General features: G+C 40.9%; 1 protein-coding gene across 1 annotated transcript in view; it reads right to left on the bottom strand.

Moving 5' to 3' along the window:
- The window catches only part of LOC124591556 (serine-protein kinase ATM-like), a 456,741-nt gene that overhangs the window by 256,647 nt on the left and 175,335 nt on the right, over positions 1-24,759 (bottom strand). Inside the window, exon 20 of the mRNA XM_047131742.1 lies at positions 14,902-15,159. Coding sequence (XP_046987698.1) covers positions 14,902-15,159 — 258 coding nt within the window. The remainder of the gene's footprint in view (positions 1-14,901; positions 15,160-24,759) is intronic.

Here is a 24,759-nt window from a genome sequence, read left to right as displayed (position 1 = left end):
GAAGCTTTAGTGCTTTGAAATTTGCTGTGAAAAATAACATTCCATTAGTAAATGCCATGGTACACTCTTAGGCTCTTCTAGAAATGGAAGATATTCACATGAATGAAGAGAGAAAAACTATTATTTTAAGTTAATTGAACTAGAGTGGAGCAAAACACTGCCATTACAGTTCTCACTTCTATACAAGCAGAGTCAAGAATGTACAAAGGAGCTGCACCTTCTGTGGGCATGAGTGGTGAATAGAAGGTGCCACTTGCTGTTGTGGACATATTACTCTGTGCAGCCACTGATGAAAGAGGTAACAGTGGCCCACCAAGGAATGACCGAAGAGCCTGAATTAGCAATGAATGTTAAATAAAATGTATGGTAACTGACTTACTCATAGTACATGGACAAGAAAGAAGCAATCTGTTGCTCACACTGTATTAATGGTTAATATGACAACATTGGTTGAAGTGATGGAAATCTGGTAATGAATGCTTCACTTTGTTTGTGGAGAGAAATGAGCTCTTTTTCCACCTAATTCATGAAATTAACAGGAAAGAGGACCTAAGCATGGTGAAAAAGATTATTAGCTGGGACAGAAAAGTAGGACCAGCTGCACAAGCTTAAGTTACAGGTGACTGTGGTACCCAGAAGATATTAGCAAACAAACTGAGTCTAAAAGAAACATTATGTGCTATTCCAGGGGAATGTATGTAACTGGTAGGTTTGACATCTCCCTGTGAGGGCTAGGTACACATCGAATTGACTGTTTTAAAGAAAGTGATGATGGAGTAGTTTTTTGACTGGAACATTTGCTTTTGCAAAACAAACAGATTTTTTTTCCGAAATGCTCTTTGCTTGTTTTCTTCTTTTGGCTCTATTTAAGCTTTCAAAACATGAGTGTTTCCATTGAAAAGCAGGAGCTTTTTACTGTTGGTGAAAACACTGCTTCTCTGATTTAAGGTGTGTGTCAAACATTACCTACCCCCCCCCCCCCCCCACCCCTCTCATAGGATGGCCAGCCAACACCCATTTTCTGTGTTTCTACAAAAGCAGAACAGCCACCAGTTCATACGGATCACTAATCCCTTCTGGTGTTGTGATGGTTGCAACCTTAACTCTGTGATGGATCAGGATTAGTCCCTTTACCCATTGCATATTAAGAACAGAAAATAATGTGAAACACACAACAAAAAGCATTCAGAAATGGCTACAACGTAATTTCTTGTTGAGGTTGGCAGTGGGATAAACGTGGTAGCTCAGACCTTACCTCTATCAGTACCTGACACAATCACAGTTCAGACACCTGCCACTTAAAACGGCCATGTTAAAGTGCAGAATATAACCAACTTTTGAACTTTAGGCAGCAGCAGACAAACATACGCATTTCTTGATACTAGGTCCTACAGCTGAGTCCCAATATGCATTATACAGCATGTTTCTGATACCCCCACCCTCAACTGGCGTGACAACAGCAATTGGTGCACTGATATATCATTGCGGTATTTTGTAAATACATTTTTACGCACATTATCTTTCCAAAGAGGGTTTTGCCAGATGATGTGCAATAGCATGAATTGAAAATCTGATGCATTTTATTTTTATTTTATGTCATGTCATTCAAAGAGTGAGGCATCAAGGCAAGGTTAGTACTTCGCACGAAAACCAGACGGGAGCATTATCACAGCCAGATGCAACAACAAATGTGTGAAGTTGGGATGGACTAGCCCAGAAGAGATTCCATATGCCACCACATCAACATGCTTGCTTACATCCGAGTGCAGTGCCAAACCCAGTCAGCAATCATCGTCTAAGATGACACCTTCATGTCTCTACCGAGCCAGCAGTGCAATAGTTGTGTTAGACAGAACACTGCGTAAATGTTAATCATCAATTTTACTCTATGAGAAGAAACTATTACCTTGTTATGTATCAACTGATACATTCATGTGCACATGGATTGTTACAAAGTTAAGTATTTCATTTGGTTCAATTTGTAATAAAGTGATCTAATATTTTCCTCTTCTTCCAGGAGTAGAGCTACAGACTGACTGCTGTGCCAACAAGTGTTATATAATTCGGTATAATTTATATGCAGAAAATATAACTATTCCAAACTATCTCTGATAAAATAATTCACATTGACGCAATTCACTATGAAATAACACTTATCGGGTAATTTTGTGTTTTCGCACTTTAAGGCAGAATTTGCATCTATATTTGCCATTTATCACAAATGCCCTGTCTTGCTGTCCTGCAACATAAGCCACATCCCTTAGGCTCTTCCACAACCAAACAGAATTGAGAATCAATACAGACTAGTAAGCCTCCAACCTGTCCTCAAAATAGCCTGCACTACAGAAATTTCAGTCAATTCCAAAGGCCTTACAGTTAGCTGCTCACTCAAGTTCAGTTATTAAGGGCTTTTGACATTTCTACTTTCCTTCACAAAGACACTACAAAGGCAGCTCTTTTTTACAACTGCATAATCAACTCAACAATAAAATTGGTTAATATTTCGACTTTGTTTATTGTCCATTCAACTGTGATCTTCTACCAATTTCAGTGTTTATCATTTAACAATCTTGCGAGAGTTTGTAGCTTCCAATCTTGACTCACCTTCTTTCAACAGATTCCGTCCAAATGAGAACCTCAAAATTACAGTTATGGTTGTAAGTTGATCAACTTTCCTGACAATACTATTGTTGTAAACAGCAATAATTACCTATAGTCGGGCCTCAGCGTGATGTCAAACATACCAACACACGAAACCTGCTGCAGTGAATTCACTACAGAAGTCCCATCTGACCTATCACCAATTCTCCAATCCCTGGGTAGTTCCCTTACTCTCTCCCCTAAACTTGACATCCACCTCAATCCAACATTTGGTTGTTTCTCATTTTTTACATGCTTGCAAAATTCCATTAGCCCAACCACCCAAGACATGCCAGTGTATCTGGGTACTGCAAACACACTGAAAAAATCTCAACCACTATGGACCAAACAACATGAAGTACTGCCCAAAGGCCTCCTCCTACCTAACAAACAACCCAGTTGGTCCACTAACTTGGTCACTTTGCCACTGGGGGCTGATGCTACTTCATTGTACACCAACATCCTCAATGTCAAGGTTTTGCTGCAGTTGAACATTGTGTGTCCCAATGCCCAAATGACTTCAAGTCCACTGCTTCGCCCAGTGATGAAAGTTATCTATAAATCAACAGCCCTGTCAAGATGAATGGAGAAATCCTTTGAAAACTTGTTCATGGGCAATCTAGAGGACTCCTTTCTTGCATCCAAAATCCAAAATCCCCCCCACCTCGCATAGACTCATACAGCTGGACTCAACGAGTAACTTCTCCATTCATTTAATCAGGTTGTCTTTGACTGCCGCCCCCCCCCCCCCCATGCGCACGTGCGCGCACACACACACACACACACACACACACACACACACACACAGACAGAGAGAAGGCAACTATTTATTCATAACCGATACAAAAGAGTTAGATGTTTGCACCTGTTACTGTCCTTCAAAGTAGTCACCAGTGTTGTGTAGAACATGTTGCCAATGATGTGGAAGGCGTAGTACACCGTTAGCAGAGTCTGTTCTGTTGATGGTGCGAATAGGGCAGTTTACTGCCTGTCAAATCTTTGGAACAGTTTTGAAGCGAATGTAATGAAGAGGTTCCTTCATCTTCAGACTCAAATCGAAGTCACAAGGACTTAATCCAGGGAATACGGTGGATGGTACAGTAATTCCCAGTCCCATCAACCAAACAGACCAGCCACAGCTTGCGCTGTATGCGCCCGCGCATTGTCGTGCAAAATGATGAGTGGCTTGGGCAGAAAGTGTCGCTGCCTCTTTCGCAAAGCTGGTCGCTGGTGATGCTCCAAAAACGAACAGTAATACTGTGCATTCACGGTCTGCCATGGAGGAACGTAACGCATTAGGATAACACCATCACAATTGTACTCGAAAGTCACCATAACTTTAGAACATTCCACTTGCACCATCAACAGAACAGGCTCTGCTAATGGTATACTACGCCTTCCACATCTCTGGCAACGGGTTCAACGCAACACTGGTGACTACTTTGAAGGACAGTAACAGGTGCACACATGCAACCCTTTTGTATCGGTTCTGAATAAATAGTTGCCACTTTTCAAGTTCCAACCCTCGTGAAACACATAGATAAAGACAGTAGTATCCTAATTGATGTTTTTTTTTGCTGAAGCTCAAAGCAAGAAAATAACTGTTCACCTAGTAACAAATGGTCTCTCCGACTACATGCACAGTTAGTTACTTTAAGTAATATAGTGTCTTACAATATGAATACTCCTCAGTGGAAATGAGTCAGAGTAATTAATGACTCCAGGACAACTTTTTTAAGAACAGTTTACAAGAGATGACCTAAGATGAAATTTATTATGAACCAAATGTGTGTAGGTTCTTTAAGTGGCCTACATATATAAATCAATACTCGCACTGTCTCCGTATTGCAAAGATATCGTACGGATGTATGATTATATATATGCTGACAGAAAATTGAAGAGCAAAAACAGCAATTATATTATGTACCTAATTTGTCTTTTCACTGATCTTGCCATCTGTCAGTCTTCTGAGTAGGTGTGAGAAAGAAGCATGTAACTGAGTCTCAATATTTTGTTAAGTAAAAGTTCTAGTATGCGGATGTCTTAAGTTTTCATTCTACTACCATGACCTCAGCAATTTGGTACCATAGGAACTTACCACCATTCTACTGCCAAGTGACATCCTAAATTCCTTCCCCCACTGCAAAGAGAACTTGCATAAATGGGCACATTTGGAGACAAAGTTACTTACAAAGAGAGAATAAGTGCTGCAGCCACATCAGCATTGTTGTACGTCATTAGGGAGAAAAGGTAAATTATCAAGCCACACATCAAAACTACAAGATTAACATTTATCGAAAGTTTTAGAACACATCTATGCCTGCGCGAATTTCCAGGCAGACAAGTTTTGGTGCGGCTTATGGATAATTACTGCATATATATATATATATATATATATATATATATATATATATATATATATATATATATATATATATATAATGGAAGGAAACATCCCACGTGGGAAAAATTATATATAAAAACAAAGATGAGGTGACTTACCGAACAAAAGCGCTGGCAGGTCGATAGACACACAAACAAACACAAACATACACACAAAATTCAAGCTTTCGCAACAAACTGTTGCCTCATCAGGAAAGAGGGAAGGAGAGGGGAAGACGAAAGGAAGTGGGTTTTAAGGGAGAGGGTAAGGAGTCATTCCAATCCCGGGAGCGGAAAGACTTACCTTAGGGGGAAAAAAGGACAGGTATACACTCGCACACACGCACATATCCATCCACACATACAGACACAAGCAGACATATTTAAATATGTCTGCTTGTGTCTGTATGTGTGGATGGATATGTGCGTGTGTGCGAGTGTATACCTGTCCTTTTTTCCCCCTAAGGTAAGTCTTTCCGCTCCCGGGATTGGAATGACTCCTTACCCTCTCCCTTAAAACCCACTTCCTTTCGTCTTCCCCTCTCCTTCCCTCTTTCCTGATGAGGCAACAGTTTGTTGCGAAAGCTTGAATTTTGTGTGTATGTTTGTGTGTCTATCGACCTGCCAGCGCTTTTGTTCGGTAAGTCACCTCATCTTTGTTTTTATATATATATATATATATATATATATATATATATATCTCCCAAACCAACATAAATGCTAACACAAAAATAATCTATTCCATGATCAATTAATATCATTATTTGCAAATAGCTTTCCACATAATCTAATCAGAAAGGGCATTAAACAGCCAAGTAGGAAAAATGTGGATCATTACAGGGATTAAAGTATCTTGTGAAACGATAAGGGAAATGTATGCTGGCAAGAACATGAAGAGCTCGTGCAGTAGCTGCACACTACAAAAACCACTCAAAATTACTAAGGAAGGTTATTAAAAGCTCAAGGAACATGCATATAATGTCTGAAATCAGTAATTCCTACAACAGAATTAAGGCTTTATGGAATGTAGTGAAACGAGAGACAGGACAACCAGCCACAGCACAGGATGACATCACTATTCAACTGAGTGGAAAGGCTACAAATTATGAGTCACATGTAGCAAACATATATTATTCTTTTCTTAAATGCAGTAGAAAGTATAGGGACAAAAAAGTTCATGGGAAAAATCTTAGCAGTATGTTGAAAAAGCAACTCTTATAAAATTCAATCCTATGAATCTATCACCAACTTCTCCTTCTGAACTTCAGAAAATTATGCATTCTTTCCAAAATAAAAGCTCATCTGGTTTTCACGGTGTTTCCAATAAAGTACTAAAGATTTCTTCCCATATAATAAGCCTAATGTTATTTGAAACATTACTAACTCAGCGCACTTTTCAAGACAGACTGAAGTATGTCACTGTCTAACACCTACTTAAGAAAGTTAAACAATGGAAAATCACGGATGGAATGTAGGACAGTAACTAATGGGGGTTGGTCACTGTCCTCATCCATCCAGCCCCCTTGCTGTTCCCATTCCAGCACTACACAGCCATCATTCCACTATCACACCCAGTATTTTTACTTCTCTCCTTTTCCACTACTCCCCCCCAAGTTTCCCTTGCCCTCCGTCTAACCTACAGCACCTCACCATCTGCCACCCCCACCATGCTATCCCTCCCCCACCCCACCCCAGCATCCTCCTTACCCCACCCAGTTGCCATTTCTTTCATGCACTGGTGCTGCTGCTCACAGTGGGGTTTCAGTTGCCTGAGACTACAGTCGTGTGTGTGTGTGTGTGTGTGTGTGTGTGTGTGTGTGTGCGCACGCGTGCATGTCGTCTATTGCTGACGAAGGCCTTAATGACCGAAAGCTTCATTTGTGACAGTCTTTTTGTTGTGCCTATCTGCGACTCAGCACCTTCCCTTTTCATAATATTGTTACTGAAGAAAGTTGATAAGAGAGGTCAATAAGTACAGAGGTCAATAAGTACAGAGGTCAATAAGTACAGAGGTCAATAAGTACAGAGGTCAATAAGTACAGAGGTCAATAAGTACAGAGGTCAATAAGTGCCTGACATTTTACATAAATTTTTAAGAAGGTGATGTATTCTTGAATAATATTTCATCTTAACAACAGTAATATCCTCGCAAAGTTACAGTTTGGATTGCAGAAGAGTTAGATAATAAAATAGCACCGATTAGTATTTTCTGTGCTCTATCTAAGGCATTTGACTATGTGAATCACAGTATTCTCCTTGATGAATTGAAGTTTTATGGGATTGATTGTACATCCATAAAGTGCATACCGTCGTATCCAACCAAAAGAATGCAGAAAGCCATATTTAGTAATTCAACCAATAGAATCCATGGATGTAATTCTGACTGGGAAGAAATCACACGTGATGGTTCCCTGAGGCTCAATTTTACACCCACTATTGTTCCTCATATATGTAAATCGTCTCCCGTCTGATACACAACAAGCAGAATTAGTACCTTTTGCAGATGACACTAGTGTTGCAATCATTCCAAGTATACATACAAAGACAGAAGAAATGGTAAACAATGCTCTTAAAAGTATCACTGACTGATTTTCTGCAAATGGTTTCCCCTTCAATTTTAAAAAGACCATACATATCCACTTCTGCATATCTAAGGCTGCTACACCAGTGATAAGTGTCACACATGGTGAGGAAATAGTAAATAGGGTAGAAACTTTAAAATTCTCAGGTTTCCATATTGGTGAGACTTTTAACTGTGAAAAGCACAATTTGGAACTCCTAAAACAACTTAGTTCAGCTACATTTGCACTTATAATCATCCCATATCTTGTGGAGACACAAATCAGTAAGCTGATGTATTGTCATTCAGTAGTGTCATACAGAACAATGTTCTGGGGTACCTTGTCTTTAAGGACAGTCTTCATTGCTGAAAAACATGCTGTAAGAATAATATGTGGGCCTCACTTGCAATTAACCTTGTAGACATCTAATGAGGAGTTGGACATTCTGACTACTGCTTCACACTATATTTACTCTCTCATGAAGTTTGCTGTCAATAATCCACTACAGTTCAAAATGAACAATGATGAATGTAATTTGAGCACCACAAGGAAAAATGCCATTCACTACTCCACATTAAGGTTTTCTTTAGCAGAAAAAGTGGAGCACAATGCTATAACAAAACTTTTTGGTCACTTACCCACTGACAAAAAATCTTTGACAGACAGCGTAGTAAAATTTTAAAACAAACTGGAAAAGTTTCTCCTTGACAACTCCTTCTAATCCACAGAATAATTTCTATTATTGTAATGTGTAAAAGGTAGTGGGTAGGAATTACTAACTCACATCTCAGTGTGTGCATAACACACCTTACAAATGTCAGCATGCAGCCATACTGATAAATTAATTTGCGATCTGAATCTAAAAGAACTTATTCCACATCAATATGATTTATTGTGCAAAATGATCCATGGAATATGTGTAATAACTTCAAGTTGAACAAATATATTTCAAGGAAGATGCAATACATGAAAGTCGCAGATCAAGTAAACAGAGTAAGATGTGTGTACAATTTAACAGTCAAATCATAACCGAGTCCAAGTCTAGCAGCCGCTGGCTGACTGGCCGCTTAGGTGGCGCTGCTGCTGCATGGCTGGCAGACAGCGCCGCACGTAGAAGACACGTGTAACTGCGCGGCGGCACTTTGAAAGATCGGCGAGTCACAACACATTTCCCCCCTTTGAAGTTTTTGCACAGGTCTTGATGGAAGTGGCCTGTAGATTGCTAACGTCCATAGGTGTTGGTTGACTGGCCGTAAAGTCTCGAGGAGGAGGCTTCCTGTACGGACGAAAGTGTCCTCGATGATAACGGGTCAAGATGACAGGAGATGTGGGGGTCGAATCTGCTGGGGGCCTGTGCACCAATCTGCCCATTGCGGCAAGTCCAGTTGTTATAACAGGAGACATGGGTGATGTGTCCGCGTCCGTAGGAGAAGGAGGCGAGTAGAGTTACTCCGAGAGATGATGGTCTTCTGGTTCCTGCATGGGCACATCTCCTGGTGGCGTCAGTTCTTGTGCTGGCACCAATATGATGGTAAGAGGACTGCGTTGTGAGTAATGAGAGATTCCAGTATCCCGAGCATCAGGTAGAGCCGAAGGTGGTGTAGCAGCATCCGGAACAGGCATTGCCAGCACATGAGGCTGAAGCTGGTCCGAATGACGCACTTCAACACCCGTGTCTGTCTGGATTTCATACAGGCATTGGCCACAGTGTCGTAAGATGCGGCCCGGACTCCATTTTGGGTGCCTGCCATTTCCCCGTACCCATACAAGGTCGTCGGCGGTGAACCGGCCAAGCGAAGGCACCCACAGCCGTCAGGTGGAAGGCCACAGAAGATGATGTAGCGTGCGGGGCTGCAGCCATGTAAGAGCTCAGCCGGGCTGTGGTCGCCCATGGGGGTGAAACGGTAAGAAGCCAGAAACTGGAGAAGCGCAACAACAACAGCAGAAGAAGTCAGGAGTTTCCTCATCTGAGCCTTAAATGTGCAGACAAGTCGTTCAGCCTCACCGTTTGACTGTGGATGGAACAGAGGGGCCGTGACATGCATGACGCCGTGACGGGCACAAAAATCCGCAAAATCGGAAGAGGTAAATTGCGGACCATTATCAGTAACAAGAGTAGAGGGAAGACCTTCCAAAGAGAAAATGCGAGCTAGAGTATTGGTGGTTGCTGCGGTGGTAGGCGACATGCAACGGACAATGAAAGGGAAGTTAGAGTAGGCGCCAATAACGAGAAACCAATAAGTACCTAAAAAACGTCCCACAAAGTCAGCATGAATACGCTCCCAGGGCTTCACAGGCAAAGGCAAAGGTGACAAAGATGACTTCAGGGCGGCAGCCTGTGACGCACAAGGGCCGCAGGCAGCGACCATGTGTGCGATTACAGAATCAATGCAGGGCCAGTACACATGACAGCGCGCCAGAGGTTTCGTGCGAGAGACACTCCAGTGCCCTTGGTGAAGGAGGCGCAAGACCAAAGCACACAAAGATGCAGGTACCACAACACATGGCGAAGTATTTTCGGTGGAAAGGAGGATAACACCATCCCTAGCCATGAGGCGGTAACGCAAAGCATAGTAGTTCCACAACGGATCAGAAGTCTTAGCGGACGGACGATCTGGCCAAACCTTCTGAATACAGCATAAAACCCGGGAGAGGGTAGGGTCAGAACCCGTAGCAGCTGCCAGCCGGTCCCCGGTGATGGGGAGCCCATCCACAACCCGCTGCTCGGCAACATCCAGGTGGAAACACAAAAGTTAGTCCTTATCGAATCCCAGATCAGGACCCCTGGGAAGGTGAGACAGTGCATCAGCATTCGCATGTTGAGCCGTCGGCCGGAAATGAATCTCATAATTGAAATGACACAAGTAAAGAGCCCAACACTGGAGGCGGTGTGCAGCGTTGTCGGGAAGTGACGTTGATGGATGAAACAAGGAAACAAGTGGTTTGTGATTCGTTACAAAATGAAATTTGGATCCACAGAGAAAAACACCAAACTTATGAAGAGCATAAATAATGGCCAAAGCTTCTTTTTCAATTTGAGAATACTTTTGTTGGGCATCCGTGAGCGTTTTGGAGGCATAAGCAATGGGTTGTTCAGAACCGTCAGAAAAACGGTGCGCAAGGACTACACCGACCCCGTATTGAGAGGCGTCTGTGGCAAGAACAAGATGTTGGCCAGGTCGATAAGTAGCCAGGCACGGGGCCTGTTTCAGCATAGTCTTCAATGTCTGGAAAGCTGCATTGCATGACGCGGACCAGTGAAAAGGCACGTTTTTATGCAACAGGCACAGCAACGGCTAAACCACCGAAGTAGCAGACGGTAAAAACTTGTGATAGTATGCTCTTTTCCCCAAGAAGGCCTGCAGTTCCTTAACAGATGTAGTGCGAGGATGGGCGTCGATCGCAGCGACAGTTCGCTGAAGCCCGAGAGAGTTGAAACCACAAGTACGCGATAGATGTCTGAAAAAATTTTGATTTCTGAAGATTACACTTAAGACCGGCAGTCTGTAAGACATGAAAAAGTGTGCAGAGATTTTGAAGATGTTCATCAGTGGTGGAGCCAGTGATAACAATGTTGTTTTGGTAATTTCTACACCCAGGGACAGTGAGCAATAATAGTTCCAAGAATCGCTGAAAGAGAGCAGGGGCGCTGGCAACCCCAAATGGCAATCGTTGGTATTGACAGAGGCCGAAATGTGTGTTAAGGATCAGAAGCTGCTGGGAAGCAGCGTCCAGAGGAAGTTGATGATAAGCTTCTGACAGGTCAAGTATAGAAAAATACTGGCCTCCAGCAAGTTTAGTGAACAATTCTTCAGGTCGAGGCATAGGGTAAGTGTCGATAAGGAATTGAGGATTTACAGTGGCTTTGAAATCGCCACAGAGACGAATATCACCATTTGGCTTAGCAACGACAACGACAGGAGAGGACCACTCACTGGAAGTGACAGGAAGCAAGACCCCTGAAGCAGTGAGACGATCCAGCTCCTGTTTGACCTGATCACGAACGGCCACAGGAATGGGCCAAGCCCAAAACAACTCAGGCCGAGCAGTGGGTTTGAGCGTGATATCAGCTTCAAAGTCGTTTGCATGGCCTAACCCAGGAGAAAAAAGGGACGAAAATGTCGTCGACAAGGAATCCAATTGAGCATAAGGAATAGCATCAGAGACGATATTGACAGAGTCATCTGGAGAACCCAAAAATGAGAAAGCCATCGAAACCAAAAAGATTCTCCGCGTTACTATGGTCAACCACAAATATGGGAACAGTGCAAATGACAGATTTGTAAGATACCTCCGCATCAAATTGTCCCAAGAGAGAAATCTTCTGTTTATTGTAAGTCCGTAATTGCCTAGTGACAGGTGATATGATCGGAGAACCCAACTGAAGATACGTCTGAGAATTGATGATAGTGCCACCAGAACCAGTATCCACCTGCATGCGAACATCTCGACCAAGTATTTGGACAGTGAGGAATAACTTCCCTGAAAGGGAAGAAATACAATTGACAGACAACACAGAATCAGAATCAGCGTCATGTTCATGAACATCGTGTATGCGGTCTGATTTGCAAACGGATGACACATGACCCTTTTCTTTGCATTTGTGACACACGGTCAACCGTTGTGGACAATCTTCTCGTGAATGTTTCATAAAACACCGCGGACATGAAGGAAGTTGCTGTGGGTTTTGCTGTAATTTCTTAGAGGTTTGTTTACAGTTAGGCCGAGGCAGCGTTTGGGAGTGTAATGCGGCCACATCGGCCAACGGGGACATGCCACACGCTTCATCAACATTGCACAGAGGTTGTATTCCCCCGACGTCGCCCCATGCCTCTATTTGTGCTCCAGCGGCGTGAGAAATTTCAAAAGACTGAGCGATCGATAGGACTTCATCTAGAGTCGGATTTGCCAACTGAAGGGCACGTTGCCTAACTTCTTTGTCGAGTGCTGATCGGATAATAGCATCCTGTACCATGGAATCGGCGTAGGATTCTTTGTGAACTTCAGTTACAAATTGACACTTCCTACTGAGGCCGTGAAGTTCAGCAGCCCAAGTGCGATAGGATTGATTCGGTTGTTTCTGACAACGATAAAAGGCAACACGAGACGCTATCACATGTGTTTGCTTTTGAAAATAAACGGACAGAAGTAAGCACATTTCAGCAAAGGACAAAGACGCAGGATCCTTCAAAGGAGCCAATTGCGACAACAATCAATACATTTTAGGTGAAATCCATGAAAGGAACAGAGACTTACATGTTTGTTCGCCCGCGACATGAAATGCCAAAAAGTGCTCTCGAAGACGTTTTTCGTAATTAGACCAGTCTTCCGCCGTCTCATCGTAAGGAGGAAAAAGGAAGTAGAGACAACAACGAGAGACGCCCCGCATTTGATGCCGCGACGAAATCACTACCTCGTCGCCAATTGTACTAACTTCAAGTTGAACAAATACATTTCAAGGAAGACGCAATACATGAAAGTCACAGATCAAGTAAACAGAGTAAGACGTGTGTACACTTTAACAGTCAAATCATAACTGAGTCCTAGTCTAGCGGCCGCTGGCTGGCTGGTCGCTTAGGTGGCGCTGCTGCTGCATGGCTGGCAGACAGTGCCGCATGTAGAGGATGCGCGTAACTGCGCAGCGGCAGTTTGAAAGAGCGGCGAGTCGCAACAACGTGAAACCACCAAATTAACTAAGAAACTTTCCAAAATGCAGAAGGCCATGCTGCCTTGTCCACAAAACAATCTTTTGTGACTTACCCATACACTCAACACTCCTTTAACTCTTAGTCACAGCTGTGATTACATCCCAACATGCCCTGAAGCAAGAAACCAAAGTGCTAATCTGCCAATAAGCAAATGAATTGTAGGATGTGAGGTCCGCCAGTTATGCAAAACACTCTTTTTAGTATCCATATAATTTTGTAATCATTTAGTACAGATTAAATAAAATGGAAACCCACTAATGATGACACAGTGGTGCTGAAACATGTTTGGATACTTGGGAAAAAACAGTGTTTTGCATAACTGGCGGACCTCACATCCTTCAATTTTAACTGTAAACACGGTAAACACAAGGAGCTGTAAATCCAAATGATGAGTAAGCAAATGAATATTGATATTCCTACCTGACAAATTATGTCACCCCTGCTCTTAAATCCCTATCTCCTGGGTCATGTCTATGTGGAAAACCTGCTCATCAGTTCCTAATTCAGCCCAGTCAGTGACATTTACTACCCAATCAGAGACAAATCCATCTGTGGAAACAGTCACCTATCATCAACATCACAACACTAGTACAGCATCCTGCACAGATATGATCATAAACAAACTTCCCAACCAGATGAAAGGCCACTGCAAAACTACGGCTATGGGCCAGTTCGACAATTAGCTGCAGAAAAAACGGGGTAAACATAATTTGGATGACTTCAATGGCTTTTTAAAAACCCAATTAATCATAATGCTCTGGTCCTACAGATTTCGTTCTTAAGAACTGAATAACCAAAAAAGTTACGTAGGTAACAATATCATGAAAAGTAAAGTTGCCACTCACCATATAACAGAGATGCTGAGTCGCAGAGAGGCACAACAAAAAGACTGTCCCAAATAAAGCTTTCAGTTAGTAAGGTCTTCGTCAAAAAAAAAAAAAAACAACACACACACACACACACACACACACACACACACACACACACACAAAACTCACACTCACATGACTGCAATCTCAGGCAACTGTAGTTATGTAGGTAACAGAGAACAACCAACTTTTGTTAAAAATTGTTTTTATATGTAAAAATGTGTGCAATAAAATAACATCAACAGTGGATATTGTTCAAAGCCATGCTGCTGTACCAGTGTGTGTGTTTCCCAATGTATTATTCATCCATACTAAAATTTTAGACATTTCAACAGGAAAATTCTTTTTTAAGACAAGTTTATTTCTCAGTGTGGGATATGATAAGTAAGTGGAAGGAACTGCTTACACTGTAGCCTTATTTCATTATAAAGAACACTTCTTTATACAGTAAATATATTCTCATAATTGAGATTCAAACATGGAGAAAAATGTGTTAGATGTGCATGCATTCTATCTGTTTTATTTTTTCATTTGCAGAAAGAAGTAAGAACAAGTAGGAATACATTCCGCCTAAATAATGTGACTGCGAAGAACAGGAATAGCGAGTTTCACTCTCTTCATGTAATGATGGAAATTCGAAAAGTGTCTGTTAACCTTCAAATATTAAAGTTGAAATAATTAACATGTTAAAAGTATGCTGTAATCTTCAAGAGAATAGGGCAATTGAATGAACAATCATACCTCAACAACAAAAGCTTCCATGATAATCTTGCACAAAGATTCAAACATGTTACTCTGCCACTGTAGTTTTTCAATTTTTTGTTCTTCAAAAGACCCAAAAAGGGTTGGTATGAATGTTATTGCCATCATTCTGAGCTCATGGAAAGGATGCTGTACATAAAATAGAATTTCCTCAGCAATTGGTGTTTCATCCCTCACAATGCTTCCAGGCAGTTTTGTTCCAACCCTCCACAATGACCATGATGCATCGCTGTCAACCTAGGATTAAAATAATTGATTAAAAAGTATCATCATAAAACAAAGCCTAAAATGTTAACATTATGGGAAACTTCCAAACAGTGAAAACTCAAAATGTACTTCACATAGGACTTACTACATTTTATAAATTTATTATCGAAACATACCAACTTGAAAGCAATTAACTCAGTGCTGTAGTGAGAAATTTCTGATCACCTCAGTTACATTTATTTCATTCTTCAGATATGAACAGGTCCCCCACTGAATTTTAATATAAGAGCAACATAGATTTCACCAGGAATACCAACTATAGGTGCCATTTTTGCAGCCAGACAGTTTGTAGAAAATAAATGGAAATTTAGGAAAGATAGCATAGTTGCATTCATAGATATCAAAAAGGATAATGACACAGTTAGAAGTGTAGAGTTATGGCAAAGTCTGAATACTCTGAAACTGTCAAAATGATTGTAACTGAGAATCAGAAACATGTACAACAAATGCCTGAATTGTGTTATAATACAAAAAGATCAGAATGGTTTAGAACAGATGGAGGGCTTTGGCAAGGAAGTGTGCTCTCGCCAGTGTTAATTAATATAGTCATAGACAACATCATAAGGAAAGCTCACCAGGGGTCAAGAGTAGATTATTTGAAACTTGTAAATATGCAAACGAAGTGATGATTTGTGAAGAAAATGAACAGAAATTGGAAGAACTAAATACCTAGCAGAGATTAACTAATTAACAAACAGTGAACTAATGAGAAACAGCAGGAATAATAAAAAACATTAAGGACAGGCATCTAAGGAATAAATTAACCAAGAAAAGAAACATCAAGGATGAAATTTTGGAGAAATGGTTCAAATGGCTCTGAGCACTATGGGACTTAACTTCTGAGGTCATAAGTCCCCTAGAACTTAGAACTAATTAAACCCAACTAACCTAAGGACATCACACACATCCATGCCCGAGGCAGGATTCGAACCTGCGACCGTAGCGGTCACGCGGTTCCAGACTGAAGCGCCTTTAACCGCACGGCCACACCGGCCGGCTATGAAAGTCACATTATCTCCCATTTTCACCTATGGATCAGAAAGTCACACCTAGACAAAGAAGATCTGAGCAGAATACAAGCATCACAGATGCATTTTCTTCAAGGCTTCCAGGGCAACATAAGAACGGACAGGATAAGGAATGAACACGAAATACCCTTCAGATTAATCCCCTACAAGAAACTATGAAGAGAAATGGTTTAAATGGTTTGGACATACATGGGAGAAAAAAAGTCTTAAAAGAACAGCCCTGAAATGGACAAAATCTGTACGAAGACAAACTGGAAGACCATGAACAAGATGGAGAGACCAGGTGAAGGATGAAGTGAACTGAAGAGAACTGCAGTAAGAGGAGAGACTGAATGATAAGACTATGGGAGGAAAGAGAAGCTTGGAAGAGGTTCTGTGTGTGACCTGCATAAGAAGAAATGTTCCAGGAAGAAGAAGGAGGAGGAGGAGGAGACAATGCGCATAAAGCTATAGTCTGTAACTGCATAGTCAAAAGGCAGTTGGCCTGCTATTACAGTGCAGCCACATCATGACAGGAAGCACCTGGACACTATGTGAAAAAATAAAGAAATCCTGTCAGATAGAATGCAGATCTAAAAACATTTTCACTTCACACCCCTTTTTTTTATATTTGTGTGGATTTCTCTTTTAATTTGTATGACTGACAAAATTCCTAGTATATGTTACCTGAAAATTAAAGTCTTATGGCAAAGATTTATTCCGTATTTGTTAAACAACAAAATACCATTCAGTTACACAATAACAGGCAAAGTCAAACTTATAATGCTTACAATTCAACTAACGTAAGTACTGAAAAGTAGTTATTTCTCACCTATATAACCATAAAACTTTTGTGGCAAATCTGTTCTACTAAACCTTCTCACTGTAATTACCAAGTTAATTCTGTATCCAAACCGAGTTTTCACCAAAGAGTAGCCTTTGTCAGAAAACTAACCAACCATAAAAAAAGTAATGGAATCACACAGATGTGTATGGTGTAGTAGTGTCTACTGCAACTAGAGGTTACATTGGTGGAAATAATGGAAAACTGTGTACAGCACCTTTTTTTCAATTGTGACCTACAATATACGACATAGTTTTAGGCAGTCTCGCAGTATCAAGTGCCCACTTTCATGAAGCACTGTGTGTGCTTCATGAAAGTTGTTGACACATATTTTAATTTCCATAGCCTCTTTGGTGATTTGAGTCCCAGTAGTTTGAAGTGTAGAGTCTGTACAAGAATCTATGTCTGGTCAAACATCTTGTGCTTGATCACAAGGTTGCATTCAGCAAAAGTATATTTTTTTGTGCACTTGATGAGCTGCTATTCTGAAATGCAATCCTGTCTCTGAGTAGAAAGACAGGAATATTACTACAGGAATCAGGCATTTCTAAATGACGATGTAGAGAACTTGTGACAACAGGCCCTGTGGTCACCTTCCTACAATAGCAAAGAAGGTGCACCAATAAGACCCACTCTTTGCCTATGAACTCTCCAACAGACAGACATGCCAAATATTTAATGCAATTAATGGCACCTTTTGTTGGTTGCTGTGAACACAGTTTTATGAACTATATATGTTTGTTGACATTATCATCAAACAAATAAGGACAGAAGCAGACAGAGTTATGCTCATAGCACCAGCTGTGGCAAATTTTTCAGGGGGATCTTGAAGAATGTTTTACCTTTAAATTTGAGATAACATTTTGATTTTGCCTCACTGCAACAAAATATTGCAGCAATCACTGATCAGACGGCCAACATATATCTCAATGCAAAGTTTGCTGCAGAAATGGAAAATGATGGTAAAGCTACCCTTCTTAAGATATTTTAGTTGAATGTAATTTAGATGGTGGGCTTGGCCACTGGTGTATCCTAAACCAATCTACACAGAGTTATATCTAAATGGGTACAGTTTCCATCATCTGCTCACAGAGATGAGCTGAACTGTAACACACTAAGCCGAAACCATAATAAACTATCTAACCTCTGAGAAAATGGCTACCTGCCACATGAAATGAAGTCAGCTCTCTCTGGGAAACATAAGATCATAATCATTCAATCCACAAAATATCAGCATACGATGATTATTCCATTGTGTGGAGCAAAGAGCAACACAGAGTGCAGTTTAATGATCTTAAGCATACATTGGATTAAAACTTTCAGCCATCTAAGGAAATCAAAAAGAAATTGTGCTCTGTGAAGGGTAGTCAAAAATGTAGAGTATCAGACATTTGTATTGTTGCATATGACTTGGCAGTAGTGATTTGTGGTAGTTTAGTCAAACTGTTTTACAGCACTTTACTGTACACCGATGGCAAATAAAATACTGACATCTACAAAAATCAGTTGCCAAACATAGCCTTGTGAACAAACACAAGATGTCGTTTAAGCACTGACAGATTCTGGCCCCCACTACACACTATCAGGACGACCCAAGTCATTAAAAGAGGCTGTGGAAATTAGAATGAATGTGAATGACTCTCGTAGAGATATAGGCTACACACTCAGTAATGCATCAAAGTGCGCACTTGATAGCAAGGGCTTGTATAGGAGCACTTTTCATATTATAAATCATGGCAGAAAGAGAGAGCACTGGGAGGGTACAGAAGCTACATTAAGGAAAGGCAAACCTATGTCTATAGCATTTGTAGACATACAGAAAGTTTTAGACAATGTTGACTGGAATACTCTCTTTCAAATTCTGAAGGTAGCAGGGGTAAAATACTGGGAGCAGTTACAAGAGTCAAGGAGCTCGAAAGGGAAGCAATGATTGAGAAGAGAGTGAGGCAGGGCTGTAGCCTATCCCCAGAGTTATCCAACCTGTACATTGAACAAGCAGTAAAGGAAACAAAAGAAAAATTTGGAGTAGGAATTAAAATCCACAGACAAGAAATAAAAACCTTGAGTTCTGCTGATGACACTGTAATTCTGTCAGAGACAACAACGGACTTGGAAGAACAGTTGAACGGAATGGACATGGAGTGCAAAGGAGAACCTCGGAATACTAGACTACAAGAGTCGTCAATGAATACTCAAGATTACAATGTCAATAATGTGTTATGTTTGTTTGGTTGTAGTACAGTACCCACTCAAGTTACTAGTATGAAATTGTTCATGTAAAAACAAATCATTGTTAACTGAAGCAAGTTAAAGTTACCTGAAAAAAATGGTATTAAAAGAATACATATTATTCATGATTTTATGAAGCAAACAATATCAAGAACTTATGTGTTTACCACCCAAACCCGTTCAGCCCATGACCATCAGATGCTTTCCTGCTAAAGACAACTGTAGATACTGCCAAAAGCTGTGATCCATAGAGAGAATTGATGTATGCACTGAGAATTTTTAACACGACTTTTCTGTTACCTACAACACAATGTTATTTCTTGTCAGTTAGATTTACAAAGTATAGTATAAGCTAAGTATAAATTTATCACCGTTTATTTTCATAAAGGATCTACCAGCACACAAATCTGTGGTATCCTGGACTTACATAAAATTGGTATACCAGTAACAGTTCTGTTTGCTAACTATAGCTGGATTTGAACAGAAACAAATCAATACCAACAAACTATTGAATTTTCCATTCTCAGTAACCCCTGCAAAAAGTGAGAAGTTATGTTGCAAACACCATACATGTTTCCAAAGTATTTTGTGATTATGCATACGTTATATGTGCTATGCAGAAGATGGGACACCACATGTTCACAATGTTCAAAGACACAAGTTCAATTTTTTTTCCCAACTAAAACTTTGTGGCCTGGATACCAATGATTTGTAAATTTTGCCATTTTTTTGGCTTCAAGCACCTGATGGAGCTGTCATGAACTCATTTCTGATACACAACAAAAAAGTTGTGTAAATGAAATGAGAGTTTTCAGATAATGGTATAAATATGGAATAATGTTTCTTGGCGAGTATGCGTATTGCTGCCTTAATTAAATATTTGAGGATGCAAATGATGTTATAAGAAATGAGGAATTCGAACCGGGAACCAAAAACAAAAGCATACAGATTTAGTATCTGGCTTTGTCAATCAAGAGTTCCTACTAGAAAATTCATTATTATTACGTAACTGAAGGTGGAGCGGGGAGAAAGAAAAGAAAAATACTGATATCAGCTGCTTCAGAACTTTACGCAGAATCCGTTGATATTAAGTGAAAATGTGTACTGGACTGGGATTTGAACCCAGGATCTCCTGCTTACTAAGCAGTTGCATCAACCACTGTGCAATCCAGACACAGTGTTTATAGCAACTGCGTGGACTACTTCAGCAAGCCACCCAGCCGACCCCCACTGACACCGGTGTCACCTAATGGCAGTACCATCCATGCAGCTGACATCAGTAGTTCCTTCCCTTTCTCCTTCCTCCTCCTTTGATTACATAATATTTATAAAAGCTGTGGATTCCAGGTGCTGTCTGTTCTTTCAGACGTGTCCAAAATAACAGACACCACGTATTCATAAAATTCATTATTGCTCCATGTAATGCACTAAGTTACATTACTTTCGTAATGGACATTTAAGATGGGCATATTGTGGCATGTCACTGATCTGTACCTGCTGCCAGCCCTACGTGAGTGCCACTAAGCGTGCCAAACGGGGTTACATGTGCTCCTGTCTTACATGAACATTAATAACATGAGGTCACCAGTACTTTGTGATATCAGAATAGTTCAGTTAACGAATAACATACACCCCATTCCACATCCCTGAAGGAACTATCTCGTGATGGGATTTAAGGAGCACAAAACATTTATGTATGGATGTATGAAAAAGCAACCATAAGAGATGCAGGGCAGCACAATATAACATTTTAAAGAGTATTAAGCACTGAACAGTTCAATATCCTATTTCTATCTCCAACACACAAATGAATGAAAATAATAAATTTTTGAAAATATAATGAAACTGGATAAATAGTGGTGGCAGGAGGACACACAATATAAGGTATTTAAATATGCAAGCTTTTGCAGCCAGTGGCTCCTTCTTCTGGCAGAAGGGTTGAATGAGAGGGGAGAGAGGTGAAGGTAATGGACTGGTGAGGTTCAGAAAATGGGGAGAGTTCGGAGAAGATGACAGAACCTCAGATCAGGGGAGACTTACCAGACGGGATGAGAAGACTGGCTCCGAAAGCTTGTAAATTTAAATACCTTTATATGTGCGTTCTCCTCCTGCCACTTGGTGAGCAGATTGTTTATCTACCCAACTTCAACAACCCAACTACAACACACGAATGAAGTAGCCACTTTGCTAAGTAATCTCATATTTCACTAGTGAAAGATAATTATAAGCAAAACCAAACAAGACTGATACACAAAATACAGCATGTGCTAGGAAATAGTCTTTCTTACCAAACACCAAGATTATAATACTTACTTTATAAGAGGTATTTGGCTATTTCACACTAATTAATACACTAATTAATATAATCCCCCCATGAACCATGGACCTTGCCGTTGGTGGGGAGGCTTGCGTGCCTCAGCGATACAGATAGCCGTACCGTAGGTACAACCACAACGGAGGGGTATCTGTTGAGAGGCCAGACAAACGTATGGTTCCTGAAGAGGGGCAGCAGCCTTTTCAGTAGTTGCAAGGGCAACAGTCTGGAAGATTGACTGATCTGACCTTGTAACAATAACCAAAACGGCCTTGCTGTGCTGGTACTGCGAACGGCTGAAAGCAAAGGGAAACTACGGCCGTAATTTTTCCCGAGGGCATGCAACTGTACTGTATGATTAAATGATGATGGCGTCCACTTGGGTAAAATATTCTGGAGGTAAAATAGTCCCCCATTCGGATCTCCGGGCGGGGACTACTCAAGAGGATGTCGTTATCAGGAGAAAGAAAACCGGCGTTCTACGGATCGGAGTGTGGAATGTCAGATCCCTTAATCGGGTAGGTAGGCTAGAAAATTTAAAAAGGGAAATGGATAGGTTAAAGTTAAATATAGTGGGAATTAGTGAAGTTCGGTGGCAGCAGGAACAAGACTTCTGGTCAGGTGACTACATGGTTATAAACACAAAATCAAAAAGAGGTAATGCAGGAGTAGGTTTAATAATGAATAGGAAAATTGGAATGTGTGTAAGCTACTACAAACAGCATAGTGAACGCATTATTGTGGCCAAGATTGATACGAAGCCCACACCTACTACAGTAGTACAAGTTTATATGCCAACTAGTTCTGTAGATGACGAAGAAATTGATAAAATGTATGATGAAATAAAAGAAATTATACAGATAGTGAAGGGAGACGAAAATTTAATAGTCATGGGTGACTGGAATTCGGTAGTAGGAAGACGGAGAGAAGGAAACGTAGTAAGTGAATATGGATTGGGGCTAAGAAATGAAAGAGGAAGCCGCCTGGTAGAATTTTGCACAGAGCACAACTTAATCAAAGCTAACACTTGGTTTAAGAATCATGAAAGAAGGTTGTATACATGGAAGAACCCTGGAGGTACTAAAAGGTATCAGATAGATTATATAATGGTAAGACAGAGATTTAGGAACCAGATTTTAAATTGTAAGACATTTCCAGGGGCAGATGTGGACTCTGACCACAATCTATTGGTTATGACCTGTAGATTAAAACTGAAGAAACTGCAAAAAGGTGGGAATTTAAGGAGATAGGACCTGGATAAATTGAAAGAACCAGAGGTTGTACAGAGTTTCAGGGAGAGCATAAGGGAACAATTGACAGGAATGGGGGAAAGAAATACAGTAGAAGAAGAATGGGTAGCTTTGAGGGATGAAGTAGTGAAGGCAGCAGAGGATCAAGTAGGTAAAAAGACAAGGGCTAGTAGAAATCCTTGGGTAACAGAAGAAATATTGAATTTAATTGATGAAAGGAGAAAATATAAAAATGCAGTAAATGAAGCAGGCAAAAAGGAATACAAACGTCTCAAAAATGAGATCAACAGGAAGTGCAAAATGGCTAAGAAGGGATGGCTAGAGGACAAATGTTAGGATGTAGAGCAGGGCTTCACAACATACGTGCTCGCGGAGCAAGCTGTGAGCAGCGAGGCGCGAGCACGGAGCAGCGCGAGCACGCTACCCCCACTACCGGACCAGAGCGGAGAGTGGGGAAAGTCACGTGGGGCACACAACAACTGCCGCCAGTCAATGTAAATCCGCGGCCACCTGCAGGGATATCACTCACGAATTATTACTGCGACAAATGAAACAAATAAAGGAGAATGTACACATGCCACATAATCTTATTAGCTTAGTGTATGCCTCTACATTCGCATTAATTTGTGAACTGTTACACAATAAAAGGTGTCACTGAAGTGTGGGACTCTCGGTTATCTTGTACTTTTTGCCCTTACAATTGCGTCTATGTTCGGAGTAATTGTTCTTGTGCATTTTAGGCACACCGTGCAGTTTAAATTTGGATCAGACAATGCGTTTCTCAGGCACGTCTTGTTACATTTCATTGCAGAAAACAGTTGTTCACAAACATACGTGGAACCGAACATTGATATTATTGTAGCCGCCAGTTTGTGCAAACGAGGAAATCTATCCTGAGGGAAGTGTCTGTAGAATTCCAAAATGTTTTTCTTGTTCTGAAATTTGTCTCTGTATTCTCAGTCACACTGCAGGTCAATAATTTCTTGCTGCAGCTCAGGACGAATCTCTTAAATATTCGCTGAATATGGAGAGAACAGATCAAAATCACTGTCTAGTGCTGTCAGATCTCGAAAGCGCTGATCAACTAAACTATGTGAATAACGTTCACAGTCTTTGTGAACATCTTGCATGGATGATAATTTAGGAAAATGAACTAGGTTTCCTGTTTCCAGCTGACTCACCCAAAGTGTCAATTTCATTTTAAAAGCTCGTATTCGATCTATGAAATGAGTAATTAGCAGATCTTTACCTTGTAGTAAAATGTTCAAAGCATTCAGATGGCTAGTTAAATCTGCTAAGAACGCGAGATCACATTCATACGTGCGCGCGCATTTCCCCTCCCTCCCCACTCCGCGACCTTGCGCCTGTTCGCGAGCACGTGCCTGAGCAGACGCGAGTGCTCGCGCTCAAAACCGGCCAGTTGTTAAGCCCTCATGTAGAGGCTTATCTCACTAGGGGTAAGATAGATACTGCCTACAGGAAAATTAAAGAGACCTCTGGAGATAAGAGAACCACTTGTATGAATATCAAGAGCTCAGATGGAAACCCAGTTCTAAGCAAAGAAGGGAAAGCAGAAAGGTGGAATGAGTATATAGAGGGTCTATACAAGGGCGATGTACTTGAGGACAATATTATGGAAATGGAAGAGGATGTAGATGAAGATGAAATGGGAGATACGATACTGCGTGAAGAGTTTGACAGAGCACTGAAAGACCTGAGTCGAAACAAGGCCCCCGGAGTAGACAACATTCCATTGGAACTCCTGACGGCCTTGGGAGAGCCAGTCCTGACAAAACTCTACCATCTGGTAAGCAAGATGTATGAAACAGGCGAAATACCATCAGACTTCAAGAAGAATATAATAATTCCAATCCCAAAGAAACCAGGTGTTGACAGATGTGAAAATTACCGAACAATCAGTTTAAT

Source organism: Schistocerca americana, chromosome 2 (assembly GCF_021461395.2).
Source record: "Schistocerca americana isolate TAMUIC-IGC-003095 chromosome 2, iqSchAmer2.1, whole genome shotgun sequence".
NCBI classification, from domain to species: domain Eukaryota; kingdom Metazoa; phylum Arthropoda; class Insecta; order Orthoptera; family Acrididae; genus Schistocerca; species Schistocerca americana.
Note: the sequence above shows the minus strand (reverse complement) of the source record. Positions and strands in the feature narration are given on the sequence as shown.